The 15,331-nt window shown below is 46.8% G+C and overlaps 1 protein-coding gene across 1 annotated transcript in view; it reads right to left on the bottom strand.

Moving 5' to 3' along the window:
* The window catches only part of ZCCHC2 (zinc finger CCHC-type containing 2), a 56,704-nt gene continuing 42,757 nt past the window's right edge, over window positions 1,385-15,331 (bottom strand). Inside the window, exons 10-14 of the mRNA XM_018039367.1 lie at window positions 14,462-14,526; window positions 13,985-14,079; window positions 9,786-9,914; window positions 4,495-5,805; window positions 1,385-3,452 (exon numbers count right to left, since the gene is read on the bottom strand). Of these exons, the coding sequence (XP_017894856.1) occupies window positions 3,385-3,452; window positions 4,495-5,805; window positions 9,786-9,914; window positions 13,985-14,079; window positions 14,462-14,526 (1,668 nt within the window). The 3' untranslated portion in view covers window positions 1,385-3,384. The remainder of the gene's footprint in view (window positions 3,453-4,494; window positions 5,806-9,785; window positions 9,915-13,984; window positions 14,080-14,461; window positions 14,527-15,331) is intronic.

The raw sequence follows: 15,331 nt of genomic DNA, 5'->3' as shown, positions 1-15,331 counted from the left end.
CTTTTGTCGTGCCCTCACCCTAACCGGTCTCTCAACTTCCAGGCTTTCTCTCAACCATCTGACAGTTTCAAAAACGATGTCAACAAAATCTTTTCTTTTTGTCTCTATTTAAAATCTGGCAACCTCCAATTTTCCCTTCAACCAACAACTCCCAATTCTGCAGCCTCGCTGTTTTACTGCTGAACCACAAATCCCATAGCTCTTCCACGACGTTTCCCACGACGTTGCCCTTGTCACCCCCCTCCCCCACTTCCTAACCACACTGCCTGCCACCCGGAGGTGCCCACAGCACATCCCCGGCCCTGGCTGGGACCTGCCACCCGGAGGTGACCACAGCACGTCTCTGGCCCTGGCTGGGACCTGTCACCCAGAGGTGCCTATGCACGTCTCCGGCCCTGGCTGGGACCTGTCACCCGGAGGTGCCCGCAGCGCGTCTCCGGCCCTGGCTGGGACCTGTCACCCGGAGGTGCCCGCAGCGCGTCCCCGGCCCCGGCTGGGCTGTCCGCGCCCGCCCGTGCCCGCCCGTGCAGTCAGGCACTCCTCCATGAAGCCTCACACGCAGCCACCCCCCCCCCCCCCCCCGCCCGGGGCACTGTCACCAGGCCTCAGGAGCGGCCGGGACACGGACCAAGCGCCAGCCACTTGGAAAACCGCCGGCCAGTCTGGGAGGACGGCCTACGGCCCCGCCCCTGCGTGCCTGGATGTGTCTCCCAAGGGCGCTCCTGCACGTGGACACCGGGAGGCTGGGGCAAAAATGCTCCCGTTAAGGACGGCAGAGCAGTGAAAACCACCCAGGTGTCTGCTTGACACCGGATGAGAAGAGGCAGTCTCAGGAGGCGAGGTGAAGGGCGCCCTTTCTCTAAAGCTCGAGCCAAGGAAGAATAGACTGCGCGCTGGGGAAGGAGGACGCGAAACGGCGCAGCGAGAGGCCAGCGACACTGAGAGCGGGGACCTCGCGCGGCGGAAGCAGACGCCCCGCAGACAGGCGCCACCGCCGCGCCGCGGGAGGGCCTGCCCGCCGGCTAGCGGAGCGGGCTCCTGCGGGCCACCAGGGGGCGCCGCCATCTCTCCAGACCCGTGGCCCGCCCGGCGGGCACGGAGGAAGCCTGCACGAGCGGCTCCAGACCCGCACCCTGAGCGCGGGACCCCCGGAGGGGCCGGGCAAGGCTCTGCCTGCAGTGGGCACGCGGGTGACCTGTACAGTCAGGCAGGCTGCTTGGGGTGGCTGGGATTCCCAGATGGTAAATAACCAGGGGATTCACTGCCCACATTACAGGGAAATAACTGGTTGATTCTTTAAAAAGGAAAAACAACTCCAAACCCACCGGGTATGATGTCCCCCTCTCTTCACTGCTACATTTGCAATAAAGCACAATTCTGAAGCCATTTTTCATTTTTTTATTGCTGTTAATTCAAGGAAAAAAGGTTGCATAAAATCCAATCTTTTCTAGAAATATAAGTGGCCTTTCCAGTACATAACATTTCAAATATCAAAGTATATGGTAAACATACAAATAAGGAGAAGGTAACATACCTCCTATATACAGTACAGTCTTTTAAATCATAAAATAAGCTCCATAAAGTACAACTGGCAAGTGATTCACAATGCGGTCCATACAGGGCTTATCAAAACTCTCACTTCCACAGCTCGATTGCAGCTTAACAATTAATTTAATAATATGGTCCAAAAATACCCAAATAAAATATATTTAATCAAAATAATTTCCTTTCGTTGAACTTTCTTTTTAAATTAAAGCTTTCGCCTACCCCTTCTCCCACCCCCCCTTTCTTCCCCTTTTACTCCCACCCCTGAAAGAAGGTTTCAAAATGTACATTGGTGCTATAAATATAAACTCTACCTATGAAGCTTTACAGGAAGCTTCTTACTTCAAGTGTTTCCTTCTGTCTGGCAACCTGTTAGGTTTCTGAGCCAAGGCCAGATAGTTTAGTTCCTCTGCTGCCCACCAAAGTGACCCCACAGAAACACTCGCCGCCTCTGCTCTGCACTGAGGGTGGGGCGAGCACACCCAACCCCCAGCCCTCACCCCCAAGGCTCAACGCCGGGGGCTGCTCCGGGCCACTGATGGCAGCGGTCCAAACCTACACCCAGTCTTCCAGATAACCTCAGTGCACTTTAGGAAATCAAAAATTACCTGGAAGCAATTTAGTACATAGATCAGCTTTAAAAACAAACAAACAGTCGTTTTGAACAGCAGCATTAAACTTAGTGACGGGACACTGACATGACCAACACCATCTCAGCACACCAAGAATTCAGTCTTTCACGTTCTAACCGAGCACAGTGGTGAACTGTTATCAAAGCGACTTTGCTACGAGAGACAGGATAGGAACAAATACCTGACTTTTGTGGAAACGCAGAGCTTCTGTTCAGATCACAATAAACCGTACACATTTCAAACACAACAGAACACTGTGACAGCTGGTGTAAGGAAAAGAAATCGTAAGTGTCTTTTACATGACACAGTGGTAGACTGCGGTGGACTCCATGTAAAATTGGCTGTTGGCTTTCGTTACAAACACAAACACACAGGAGAACCACACTCACACGAGTTTGTTCACTTTATGTCTCTCTGAAGCAACAGGCTAAAAACGTATGATGGAGTAAAAAAGTTTCTGTTTTTAAAGAAAAAGCTCCTCGCCCACTTCGTGTGCCACGTCTCCTCAGTCTCACCCGGCTCTACCTCTTCCTGTCTTCCACTCCCATCTTCATCTGGACGAGCGCTGCACTGGTGTGTGTGCATGGAAGTGTTTATTACATATGCACACACTGCCTGGGGAACTGGATTCTCCCTTACTGTGAAGGTGAAACATTTTACCGTTGAGTGATACTACGCAGAGCGGTTTAGAGTGTGGACAGTGCAGGGCCAGCCACTCCGGCAGCCGCTGTCAAGAGTGGAGGTGGGACAAAAACGTGGAGATTAGGGCCAAAGTGAGAAAAGCTGGGGAAGAAGCAAAGTTGTTGTTTTTTTCCCCCCAAACCATATGACTGTCACCAGTGTTATGAAAAAAGGTCAAATACACAGTTTCAAAGATTCAGTAAACATTGCACACAGCAAGTATTCAGTGTTTTAAAAAAAAAAGCACACATCAAGGTTTTCCTTCTGATAGTTTGTTTGAAGGTTTAAATTACACGTATCATACAGATAAGCCTGTTGTTGAACCAGGAGACCAGAGGCTCAAAAGCAATGCATTCTTGTTTTGGACATCCGTACAAGAGAAATGAGAAATCTCAACTGCATAGAAATCTAGGAAATGTATAGACAAAGAAACACAAACGAAACGAAACGCCTTTCCTTTCCCTCCCCTCCACCCCCCCCCCCCCGACTGCCCGCACTTCAGCGTATGAAGGAGGCAAGCTTTACTTCAGTCTGCAGAATCCAACGTGTCACTAGAAGGGGGGAGGGGAGGTGCGTATCTCAGCCTGTAAGAGCCTAAAACGGGAGAGAGAGCTGCTAAGTCACTGTGCACTTGCTGTAAGGCACCACACACGACGCAGCGTCAGACGGCCCGCCCCTCCGTCTAGGCAGCGCCTTCCGCTCTGCCGTGACCCAGAAAGTCCTAGCGACATGAAGTTTGTGCTTTAAGTTCAACCTAAAGCTATCAAACTCAACTTTGCCTCAAAAACTCCAAGCAAACACTCCCAATTCAAGACCCTTTTCCTGTGTCGAGATCTGGCAAAACGGCAAAAGTTCCGTGTGAGCTGAACCCTAACAGTTTGAGGCCTCCATTGAATTTGGCATCCTACTTGTACTTAAGAAAAATTTCTTTCCTGTGGTGTTAACACACCCAAGTGAAAGCGTTAGTCGCTCAGTCGTGTCTGACTCTGCCATCCTATGGACTGTATCCCCAACAGGCTCCTCCGTCCATGGGATTCTCCAGGCAAGAACACTGGAGTGGGTTGCCATTCCCTTCTCCAGGGGATCCTCCCGACCCAGGGATCAAACCCGGGTCTCTTGCACTGCAGGCAGATTCTTTACCCTCTGAGCCACCAGGAAAGCGCAGTGCTTAACTGTTCTGTGCCTTAAAATGTGACAGCACTGGAAACTAAGGTCGGCTGGGAAAGAAGGGAGCACGCCTGAGGTCGTCTGCCTGTGCACAGACAGACCCAAACAACGAAGGATCTCCCGAGTCAGGTGACTACCACTTCCTAGTTTTTCAGTATTTAAAACTTCCGCTTACTCTATGAAACGGGATTGTTGCTTAAAAAAAAAAAGTGCTGCTACCAAAGAGATTTTGCAAATTCCCATTATATCCCTTAAAAAGTGCCTTTCCGGTTTCCTCCTTCCCTGGCAGCTGGATTCCTCTGAACTGCCCTGAGCTGCGGGGCCCGTGTCTACGCTGGCTGGCCGCCTGCACCTCTCGGCTGTCGCTGCGCGCGCAGCCTGCGGACACACCGGCGGCTCCTGCTGCTCCCACGGAGCCGCACGCCTCCGGCCCCTCAGAAACAAGTCCTCCGGGTGCTCTCGTGATTACCTTGTGGGCCGGCCTCCATGGACGACTGCTTGCACTCCTGCGCATGGTGTCCGCTCACGCCACAGTTGTAGCACGAGGCGCTCCCGCTCTTCTTGGGCGCCGTGCCGCCCGAGCCGGCCACCACGCTGTGCGGGTACGCGGAGTAGAACCGGGCGAAGCCCGCCACCGGCTGCACGCCGTAGCCGGCCTGGCCGCCCAGCACCGGGTCGTGCACCAGCCCGCTGGCGTACGGGGCCTGAGGCAGGAAGAAGGGGAGCTGGCCGCCGCTGCCCTGGGGCGCCTGGCTGAGGTAGCTGCCGTTGCAGAGGGAAGGCAGGCTGAAGAAGGGCGAGACGCGGTACAGCGGCCCGGGCGCCGGCCCCGGGTAGTAGTAGCCGCCGAGCGGCAGCCCGGCGCCGCAGCCGCAGCGCCGGCCGCACGAGCCGCAGGCGCCGGCCGGGGCCAGCAGCGCGCCCGCGCCCAGGAAGGCGGCGCCGTCGCCCTGCGCCGTGCTGGGCGCGGGGCTCGCGCTGGGTGCGGGCGCGGGGCTCGGGGCGCCCGACGGCGCGCTCGTGGCGGCCGGCCCGGGGAAGGCGGCGGGCGCGGCCGCGGGGACCACCACCTTCACGCCGGCGGGCGGGGCCGCGGCCGCCGCGCCGCCCTCCAGCTGAGGCACCATTGGAGAGAGTCCCGCCGCCGGCGAGGCGGCCTTCGGGACGGGGTCCGTGGCAGCGACGGGGGAGCCCGGGAAGGGCCCGGGGCCGGGGCCGTAGGTGGCGCTCGCGGAGCCCGCGCCCAGGCCCGCGGCGGGCGGCGGCGCCAGGTTCAGGGCGCAGCTCTCGGGGGGGCCGGGCGGCAGCTTCAGCCTCTGGATGGTGAGGTGCAGCGCGGGGCCGCCGCCGTGCGGGAGGAAGCCGGAGGGCAGCGGCAGCGGGGCCGCCAGCAGCTCCAGCGGCTTCTCCGAGTCCCCGGCGGACGCCGCCGGCCCGAGCGCGCCCAGGGCCGCGGGGTCCGTGGGCTCCCGCAGGGCGGAGAGCGCCACAGGGCCGGGGACCAGCATCCCGATCGTCTTGCCATCAGCAGACTTGGGCGGAGGCACCACGACCTCCGACTTCTGGGCACCATTGTGCATGACACAGTGTAGAGTTGGCATGAAAGAAAGATGCTGATACTTGGCTGAGCTTAAGGGATCTTCCAGAAGGTTTGCGCTGTCGTTTCCTAAGGAAGCGATTTGAACAGGTGGCTTGACCGTGACCGTCTGGCCGACAGAACCGTAGCTGGTAAACCTGGTTGTCGAGGGATTTCCAGAGTCCTCGGAATTGCTGTCCGTGTCTGAGGGAAACATGTAAACAGATGTTAACACAAGCATCCTCTCCAGTCCATCCTGCTAGAAATAAAATTTAAGTATACCTAAAAATATACCCTGACTTTTAAAACCAATAAATGTATCCCCCTCAGTTTCCTGACTACTGAGCTAACCTTCTTTTAATTTTTGGCTTTCTATGGACTTTATTTGAAAAATATGGAGATTCTGGAAAAGGCAGGACACTAAGGAGGCAATAAAAAGATTGGTGGTTGCCGGGGGTGGAGGCCCGGGGGAAGATGAGGCAGCAGAGCAGAGGACTTTCAGGGCAGTGAGAACACTGTGTGGTGTAGTAACGGTGAAATCTGTGTCCTCACACATTTGCCCAGAGCCACTGAAGGCTCACCACCAGGAGTGCGCCCTTAGACACATCACGTGTCAGAGTCAGTTTTGTGTCAAACTCGGTTCATCCTTGGTAAACAAATGTGCCATTCTAGTCAGTGATGTTGATACCGTGTGAGAAGAGGGACTACACAGGAAATTTCTGTGTCTTTCCCCCAATTTCACTGTAAATCCAAAACCACTCTAAAAAATATATATCTTAAAAAACCCTTGGACAGGTAAGAAACAAAAGGTTAATGGAGCCTGGATGAAGCACAGTATAAACACAGACCTTTATTACAAGGGATCAGGTATCTTTTACCTTTAATCAATTTTAGGCAATTCATTTGATTTATATGCTGTACTGCTTGCCAAATGCGAGGTCTTCATGTTTGTCTCTCATGAATTATACAATTTAAAGGAGTTCAATCAAGACCATATTTAATTTAAACATCTAGAGAGAGAGAAGGGAAGACAGTTTTCCTAGAGCGGAATAGTCTTCCTTTTAAATGCTTCAGTGGGAGAACGAAAACGTAAAGCTACCGTTACAGCCATAAAGTAAACGCCAGAACACAAGAAGCAAGGGAAACACAAGGGCACTGCAGCTTCTCCTAAAACCAAACAGCCACGCGGCAGACGCAAAACTGCACCACGCTTCCTTTTAGTACTGCGTCATTCTTACGCACTCTTAAGCTTGTAAACAGAAATAAATGCAATATAGACTTCCCCTGGATTTCTTCATTTTTGGTGTAAAGGGGCAAAGTACAATATTTAATTCACAGTTTAATTATCAAAGCCTTTGACTGTGTGGATCACAATAAACTGTGGAAAATTCTGAAAGAGACGGGAATACCAGACCACCTGACCTACCTCTTGAGAAACCTATATGCAAGTCAGGAAGCAACAGTTAGAACTGGACACGGAACCACAGACTGGTTCCAAATAGGAAAAGGAGTACCTCAAGGCTGTATATTGTCACCCTGCTTATTTAACTGCTATGCAGAGTACATCATGAGAAACACTGGACTGGAAGAAGCACAAGCTGGAATCAAGATTGCTGGGAGAAATATCAATAACGTCAGATATGCAGATGACACCACCCTTATGGCAGAAAGTGAAGAGGAGCTAAAAAGCCTCTTGATGAAAGTGAAAGTGAAGAGTGAAAACATTGGCTTAAAGCTCAACATTCAAAAAATGAAGATCATGGCATCTGGTCCCATCACTTCATGGGAAATAGATGGGGAAACAGTGGAAACAGTGTCAGACTTTATTTTGGGGGGGCTCCAAAATCACTGCAGATGGTGACTGTAGCCATGAAATTAAAAGACACTTACTCCTTGGAAGGAAAGTTATGACCAATCTACATAGCATATTCAAAAGCAGAGACATTACTTTGCCAACAAAGGTCCATCTAGTCAAGGCTATGGTTTTTCCAGTAGTCATGTATAGATGTGAGAGTTGGACTGTGAAGAAGGCTGAGTGCTGAAGAATTGATGGTTTTGAACTGTGGTGTTGGAGAAGACTCTTGAGAGTCCCTTGGACTGCAAGGAGATCCAACCAGTCCATTCTGAAGGAGATCAGCCCTGGGATTTCTTTGGAAGGAATGATGCTAAAGCTGAAGCTCCAGTACTTTGGCCACCTCATGTGAAGAGTTGACTCATTGGAAAAGACTCTGATGCTGGGAGGGATTGGGGGCAGGAGGAGAAGGGGACGACCGAGGATGAGATGGCTGGATGGCATCACTGACTCGATGGACATGAGTCTGAGTGAACTCCGGGAGTTGGTGATGGACAGGGAGGCCTGGAGTGCTGCGATTCATGGGGCTGCAGAGTTGGACACGACGGAGCGCCTGAACTATCATAAACCCAGATACTGCAGTATTATGTATGGAGACTATCCAGTTAAATGCAGTACCTCATTTAACATCTTTTTGCTCACAAATATAAGCAGAATTGCATTATGTACTTAAAATGCTTATATTTACTAAGGTAGTAACCAGCTATATTCAGCTAAGAAGCTAAAACTTTTAGAAACAATTCTAAAAACAAATCATACTATACTTCCTGGAGAAAGGTTAAACAGAACCTGTTTTGTGACCTAGAATGTAAACAACACTACTACTAACTCAATAATAATTTTTATTAGAGAGAAGAGATTCAACTTATGAATAAATGGTTCTAATATAAACTCCCCTTAATAACTGAGGAGTTCCTTGTTAAACTCTGCAAAACAAAAAGTATTCCATTAGTAACTTACTTAAGGCATTATATCTGTATCTGTACCTTCACACAAGTAGGAGTTAAAAATAATATTTAAGTTCAAAAGAAGCTGTTAACATTTTTCAGATGATCAGTTAAATTTCTAAATGAACTGGGCTTTAAGTCATCTTAAGTCATAGCAAATGGCCCCATGATTTTTACTGATCTCAAATGGTTTTCTGAGCATTCATTAGAAGGACTCATCTAGCAATTTAGAGATAGGTTTTCCTTTTCTGAGATGACTTTGAAAAGTATAACGTCTTATTAACAAAACCCCATTATGACCACCACCAACAACAAAGACACTTGCAATGCAGGAGACCCAAGTCCATTCCCTGGGTGGGAAAGATCCCCCGGAGAAGGAAATGGCAACCCACTCCAGCATTCTTGCCTGGGAAATACCATGGACAGAGAAGCCTGGCGGGCTACGGGACGAGGCAGCAGAGCCAGATGCGCCTGAGTGGCTAGCAGCTTGAGCCGCCACGTTCACAGCGGCATGCCCACAGGCATCTGTCGCCATCTGCGGCGAATGGTTACCAACGTGGCTGCCTGAGGTGGCATTGCCAGTTGGGACTAACAAGAGTCTGACCAAAAAACTTAAAGAACTGAAGAATGAGCTGTCCACAGGAAGCTCTGGAAACCTTAGCTGTATCCCTGGGAATCTCGAAGGCCACGCTCATATGCAGGGCTGTGGGCCCGTCCAGTAAAGACCTAAGGTGGCTCTCAGTTCTCACTTCTGGCTGACTCTGAGCTTTCATGTAAGGAGGATTTGAAGATACAGTACATACAGAAAACAAAATGGCAGATAGAAATCCTACCTTATCATTAATTACACTAAACTTAAATACATAAACAAGCCAGCCAAATGGTAGAGATGGGCAGAATGGCTTAAAAAAATCATAATCCAACTGTAAGATGTGTTTAAGAGACATACTTTAGAATCAAAGACACAAACACGTTTAAAGTAAAATGATGGAAAAAGAAGTGTCCTGCAAACACCCAAGAGAGAGCTAAAGTGGCTATAGTATTATCATTGGATAAAACAGACTTTAAGACAAAAGAAGGCTATTCATAACGATAAAGATGGTCAATCAGGAAGACACAAAAATTATGCATCCCTCTAACAATATGCAATTTTCAATCTTTCTACACTGACTCTATATTTTGTTACGACTCTGTCTTCTCTTTAATATCATTTCCAGTGAAACAGGTTTAAAAAATCAACATTACTAGAAACTGCTAAGTCAATGGTCTTTAAGAATTAATCTAAAGTCAATAATGACATTTTCAGTACCATAAAAATAGTTGTTTGACAGATTTTAGAGCACACATTTCCCTCTGCCTCCCCCACACCCTTCCAAAGAGCAAACCTCTGTCTTTTTCTTCTTCACTTTCAAAACTCTCTCTTCCATCATGTCGGGGGCTAGAAGGAGAGCTGTAACTCTCTGAAGATGTCTCTCCACACGTGTCATGTCCAGATCCAATGTCCAAACTCACATCTGAAAATTACATGATTTTTTAAAAAGTAGAATTGTTCAGTTAAATAAATTTCTGAGCTGAACCATCAGAAATTACAGTTGTAAATTTTTTTCAGTTTTTCTATAATTATGTAGTAAAAACTGGCCCTTGACCAAAGTAAAAATCCATTACTGAAACACAATTTTAACTGAAAATAATTGACAAATACATTCGTAAAACAAAGGCAGAGAAAATAGTCAATCTTATTGACTTTAAAAATCAGAATTAATGTTCTTTGTAGGGTCTGCCTATTATTACCACATCGAACCACTTAAGTCAAACACGCCTCAGAGCATACTACAAAACTCTTTCTTAAGAAAAAAAAACAAAAGAAAACAATTCAAGAGTACAGCTGACTGCCGAAAATGCCTTTCAGTTAAAATTTCTATGCCTAAAATATCTGAAAAGATTAAATTGCTTCCCATGAAGTAGACTGAGTAGCCCCTGAGTTCTAAGCAGAAATAAATGATGGACTGGGACAAAAAACACACCAGCAACAAACCACTTGGGGAGAGTGAGCTCACTGCCACGCCGCGAGGCCTTCACTACTGCACAGGGTAGGCTTCAGAGTGTTTAAAAAAAAGGAGGTGAGGCAGCTATTTCTCAGAATGAAATAATTCAGTGCACTATTTTCTTTACATTATATAGCTAGTAAAAATTTTAATCACTCAAGCGTCATAGATTAATTTGCAATTCTCAAAGAAATACATACATAAATCTAAATCTATAGTGAACATAATTTCCTGTTTTTGACAATCCAGGTGTTTTAGAATTGTGTGGAGTCTTTGGAATTTTTATAATAAAAAAGAAATGTGATGCTCTGGACTCAGAAGGTGAGGAAGGTAAGGATCATTAACTATGCCAAAGGCTATTCCACAAACTTCCCTTTTAAACGGAGATATAAAACTCAACATTCAAAAAACTAAGATCATGGCATCCGGTCCATTACTTCATGGCAAATAGATGGGGAAACAATGGAAACTGTGACAGACTATTTTCTTGGGCTCCAAAATCACTGCAGATGGTGACTGCAGCCACGAAATTAAAAGACGCTTTGGTCCTTGGAAGAAAAACTATAACCGAACTACAGAGCATATTAAAAAGCAGACACGTTATTTTGCCAACAAAGGTCCATCTAGCCAAAACTATGGTTTTTCCAGTAGTCATGTATGGATGTGAGAGTTGGACCATAATGAAAGCTGAGCACCGAAGAATTGATGCTTTTGAACTGTGGTGTTGGAGAAGACTCTTGAGAGTCTCTTGGACTGAAAGGAGATCAAACCAGTCAATCCTAAAGGAAATCAGTCCTGAATGTTCTTTGGAAGGACTGATGCTGAAGCTGAAGCTCTGATACTCTGGCCACCTGATGCAAAAGACTGATTCATTGGAAAAGACTCCGATGCTAGGAAATGTTGAAGGCAGCAAGAGAAGGGTGGGATGAGATGGCTGGATGGCATCACTGACTTGGTGGACGTGAGTTTGGGCAAGCTCCGGGAGCTGGTGATAGACAGGGAGGCCTGGCAGGCTGCAGTCCGTGGGGTTGCAAAGAGTCGAACACAACTGAGCAACTGGACTGAACTGATAAACTTTTTACTTATTGTTTTCCCTGATTCCACTTTTCCCCTTCTATTTGCCATGAAGTGATGGGATGGGGTGCCATGTTATTAAGACAACAAAGAGGAAAAAACTTACACTAGCCACTATTCTAATGATAAAAATCTAGTTATTAGTATTTATGGACAAAAAGAAGCTAGACAGACTTAAGAACCATTTAGATGCATCAGACAGAAGACCCACAATGAGTTATTAAAGAAAGATGAAGGTCTTTAAATCATTATAATTTAAAATAAGTTGAGAGATCAACCCCAAATTTTCGGTGCCGCCATCAGCCAACAGAAAAATGGGGTGGAAGAAACATGGGCAATGCAATTGGATAAAGGTTCTTCACACTCTAAGTGAGGTAAGGCATACTTCTCTTTAGTAGAAAGATTAAAGCTTGAGATTTTAAAAGCGAAGATTGTGAAAACACAGATGATGAACAGCACTGTTTCGGGGAGAAGACAACATACGGGGGGCCGGGGGACTTATTTTGTTCCCTTTTGTACCTTCAGAATTTCGAACTACATAAATGTATTTTACCCAAAATAGAAGTTAAATTTTAAGTTACAAACACTAATCTCAAACTATTTAAAAATCTGGACAATCCATGAATCAAAGGACCCAATATTCTCAGCTTCAATATAGCATCTACATTTACTAAATGTGTGTTTGTTCTGTTAAAAAAATCTTAAGGGTAATTCCTCAGTATTTCAAAGGGATTGATAAACAGAGGGTTTTATCTTTAATCTTCGGTCAGCAAACATCTCAGCTATACCTGGCAATAGTTTCACAAAATATTTTTAGCTCTACTCTATAAATAAATATTAACACACACATGAAACAGTGGCATATAGAGAGAACAAGACAGAATAAGGTTAATCTTGAATTAAAAATCCTGAGGTTGCACTTTCGTAATATTTGAAAGTAAAGAAAGGGGTTAAGAGTCTGATCGATCATCAGAAGTTCTTAACCCAGACAGTGCATCTTTGCTTCTAACTTATTCCAAGAGGCAAGAGGAATTACAGGACTGAACACCTTGGTACTTGACGCAAGCCAAATGCTTCTCATATGTTGTCACATTTAAGTCTTACAATCTGGTGAGGTGGATATTATTCTTCTTTTACAAATTTAAGAAACTTGAGGGGTGGTACAGACACAAACCTTCATCTGTCTGAGGTCAAAGTCCACATGCATCTCTGAAAGTATGAAGCTAAAGGGGAAGAAACTGTTACCACCTTTTTGGATGTAGTTCCCACATCATATGAGACCAGAGTGATGCTATGAGGGTGGCGTATACCTGACGGGAATCTTAACTCAAGATGATCTGATTTAGCATGTGGTTTAGAAGGCAGCGCAGAGAACGAACCAGGAGCAAACAGACAGGGAGTCCCGGCAGGAGCTGTTTCTAGTCCTCCACCGAGAACTCCTGTCCCCCTTGTTTCAGCAGCGCCCCCTTCTTTCAGCTGCCATCACCATGGGAATCTCAGACACTGCAGTGTTACAACACAAGAAGTTACTCCAATGAGTTGGCCCCCCAGGTTTCTCTGCTCTCCCTGCAGTCCCAGGGCCTCTCAAGAGTCTTCTCTAACACCATGGTGCTCAGCCTTCTCAAGGTCCTTCTTATGGTCCAGCTCTCACACCCATACATGACCCTGGGAAAACCACAGCCTCGACTAGACTGACCTTTGTTGGCAAAGCGATGTCTCTGGTTTTTAATATGCTGTCTAGGCTTATCACAGCTTTTCTTCCAAGGAGCAAGTGTCTTTTAATTTCATGGCTGCAGTCACCATCTGCAGTTGATCTTGGAGCCCAAGAAAAGAAAACCTGTCACTGATTCCACTTTTCCCCCTGCTGTCTGCCATGATCTCACGTTTTTTAATGCTGAGTTTCAAGCCAGCTTTTTCACTCCCCTCGTTCACGTTCATCTAGGTGCTCTTTCGTTCCTCTTCACGTTCTTCCCTAAGAGCGGCATCATCTGCGTATCTGAGGTTGCTGATATTTCTCCTGCTATCTTGACTTCAGTTTGTGATTCCCAAAAAGCTCCACAAAGAATGGTCATTAAAGCTTGAAAGAGGCAGTGAGGTTTTTTAAGATGACTTTAACGCAAGAGTGCAGGCTTCTGTGGGGCTGGGTAGACCCCTCAGGTCTTGCGGCCTCTGCTCTGGAGCAGGGAGTGGCTGAAGAGGAGACCCCTGACGAGACCGCTGCTGCTGGGGGAGGAGAAGGGGCCAGAGCGTCGCTGCGGCAGAGGTCCTTTCACCTCCGAGGCCAGACCAAACTTCCTGCATTAAATACGTCTGAAGTATTCATGGAGTTAATTCAGAAATTACTACTCATATCAATGCAGGGAAAATGTGTGTGAGGCTTTGACCCAACAGTTCAACACCCACTCTAACAGGTACCCTGCTAAATAGATTTAGGTGATGTGTAATTCAAAGAAAAACTCCCTTACCTTTCACAGAACCACCGTGGGTGTGCGGAAGAGCAGAGATGCGAATACCATTTATTCTACTATTCAATCTAGTGTCAGTTTTCTTAATTTTCTCCCTAAGCCAAAAGCATACATGTTACCAACATTTTTTTTAACAGTCCCTAGAGAACACATTAAGTACAATACTAATAAAATTCCCCTCAATTTTTTCAACAATAAAAAAAAAGCTTAGTAAGGTATATGTGAATGCAAAGTCCACCCTTCAGTGTGCAGGGCTGGAAGCTGTCCCTCCAAGCTGAGTGTGACACACGACAACAGCCTTGTTTTATTATGTGCAGGTGTTGATTATCTAGAACTACAAAAAAGAAGTCCAGAGTAAAAATAAAAAGAAAACTAACAGAAAAATACTATTTACACTACATAAACTAAACAGGTCTATTATCAAATGTTGTCTTCTCTGGCCAATTTCTATTACTGGAAACATTAAATTAAACCTACTTTTCTATTTGTGGCTTTCCTTTCTTCTTACTTATTGAAGATAAACTTCGTTTTTCAGTTGAATGCTACGGAAAAGAATAAAAAAGTAACTGGACCAAAGCTCAGCCATACTCAAGGAGGCATCCTCTTATTCTGATACAAGACACTAAAATGGCACAATCCCAACTGTATGTTTTAACACATTTTTATTTTCAGTCTTTTTTGAAGTTACCTACTTGATCCACTAAAATTTGTGTGTTTTCTGACAAATGCTTAATCATGAGAAAAACACCTACTCTGTATTTTGCTTGTATTAATAAAATGGGTGTGTTTTCTTTTTGTCACTAAAAAAACACAATCAAGTAACTGGTATTTGCTACAGGTTTACCAGTCTTCTCGTCAAGTTCAGGTCGGTAAAACTCACGACTGCGCCAACTCTAAGAGAAAGGGTGCAGGCCCTGAAGCAGACGAAGAAACACGATGAGCAGACGGACCTGAAAGTCGGCCGTCAGGAAGCATGACTTTAATCACACGATTTCTCAAAGTATGTTTTAGTGCTTTAGTCCATAAAAACACAGCCCAGTAAAGGCTCACATCTGGACCTGAGTGTTTCTAGTAATACAGGTCCATTTTCCAGAGGTGGCTCCCTCCAGAGTGGCCCCAGTAAGCATCGCCCCTGCATTCGCAGTGCCGCGGTGCCTAGACACACCGGGGAGCACGCGGCTCTCTCACTGTACCAGCACCTGAGAAGCAAGTGCTTCCTCATCACGTTTGGGAGTGCCGGCAAACTGGCCCAACAACTCACGAGGGAAGAGAGTTTTCAAAGTTCACATCTCCACAGTGAGACAGGAACCAAAATGTGAATAATTCTTTCAAAGCAAAAAACGGCAT

The sequence above is a fragment of the Capra hircus genome, chromosome 24 (assembly GCF_001704415.2).
Source record: "Capra hircus breed San Clemente chromosome 24, ASM170441v1, whole genome shotgun sequence".
Lineage (NCBI taxonomy): Eukaryota > Metazoa > Chordata > Mammalia > Artiodactyla > Bovidae > Capra > Capra hircus.
This window is presented reverse-complemented; position numbering and strand designations above follow the sequence as displayed.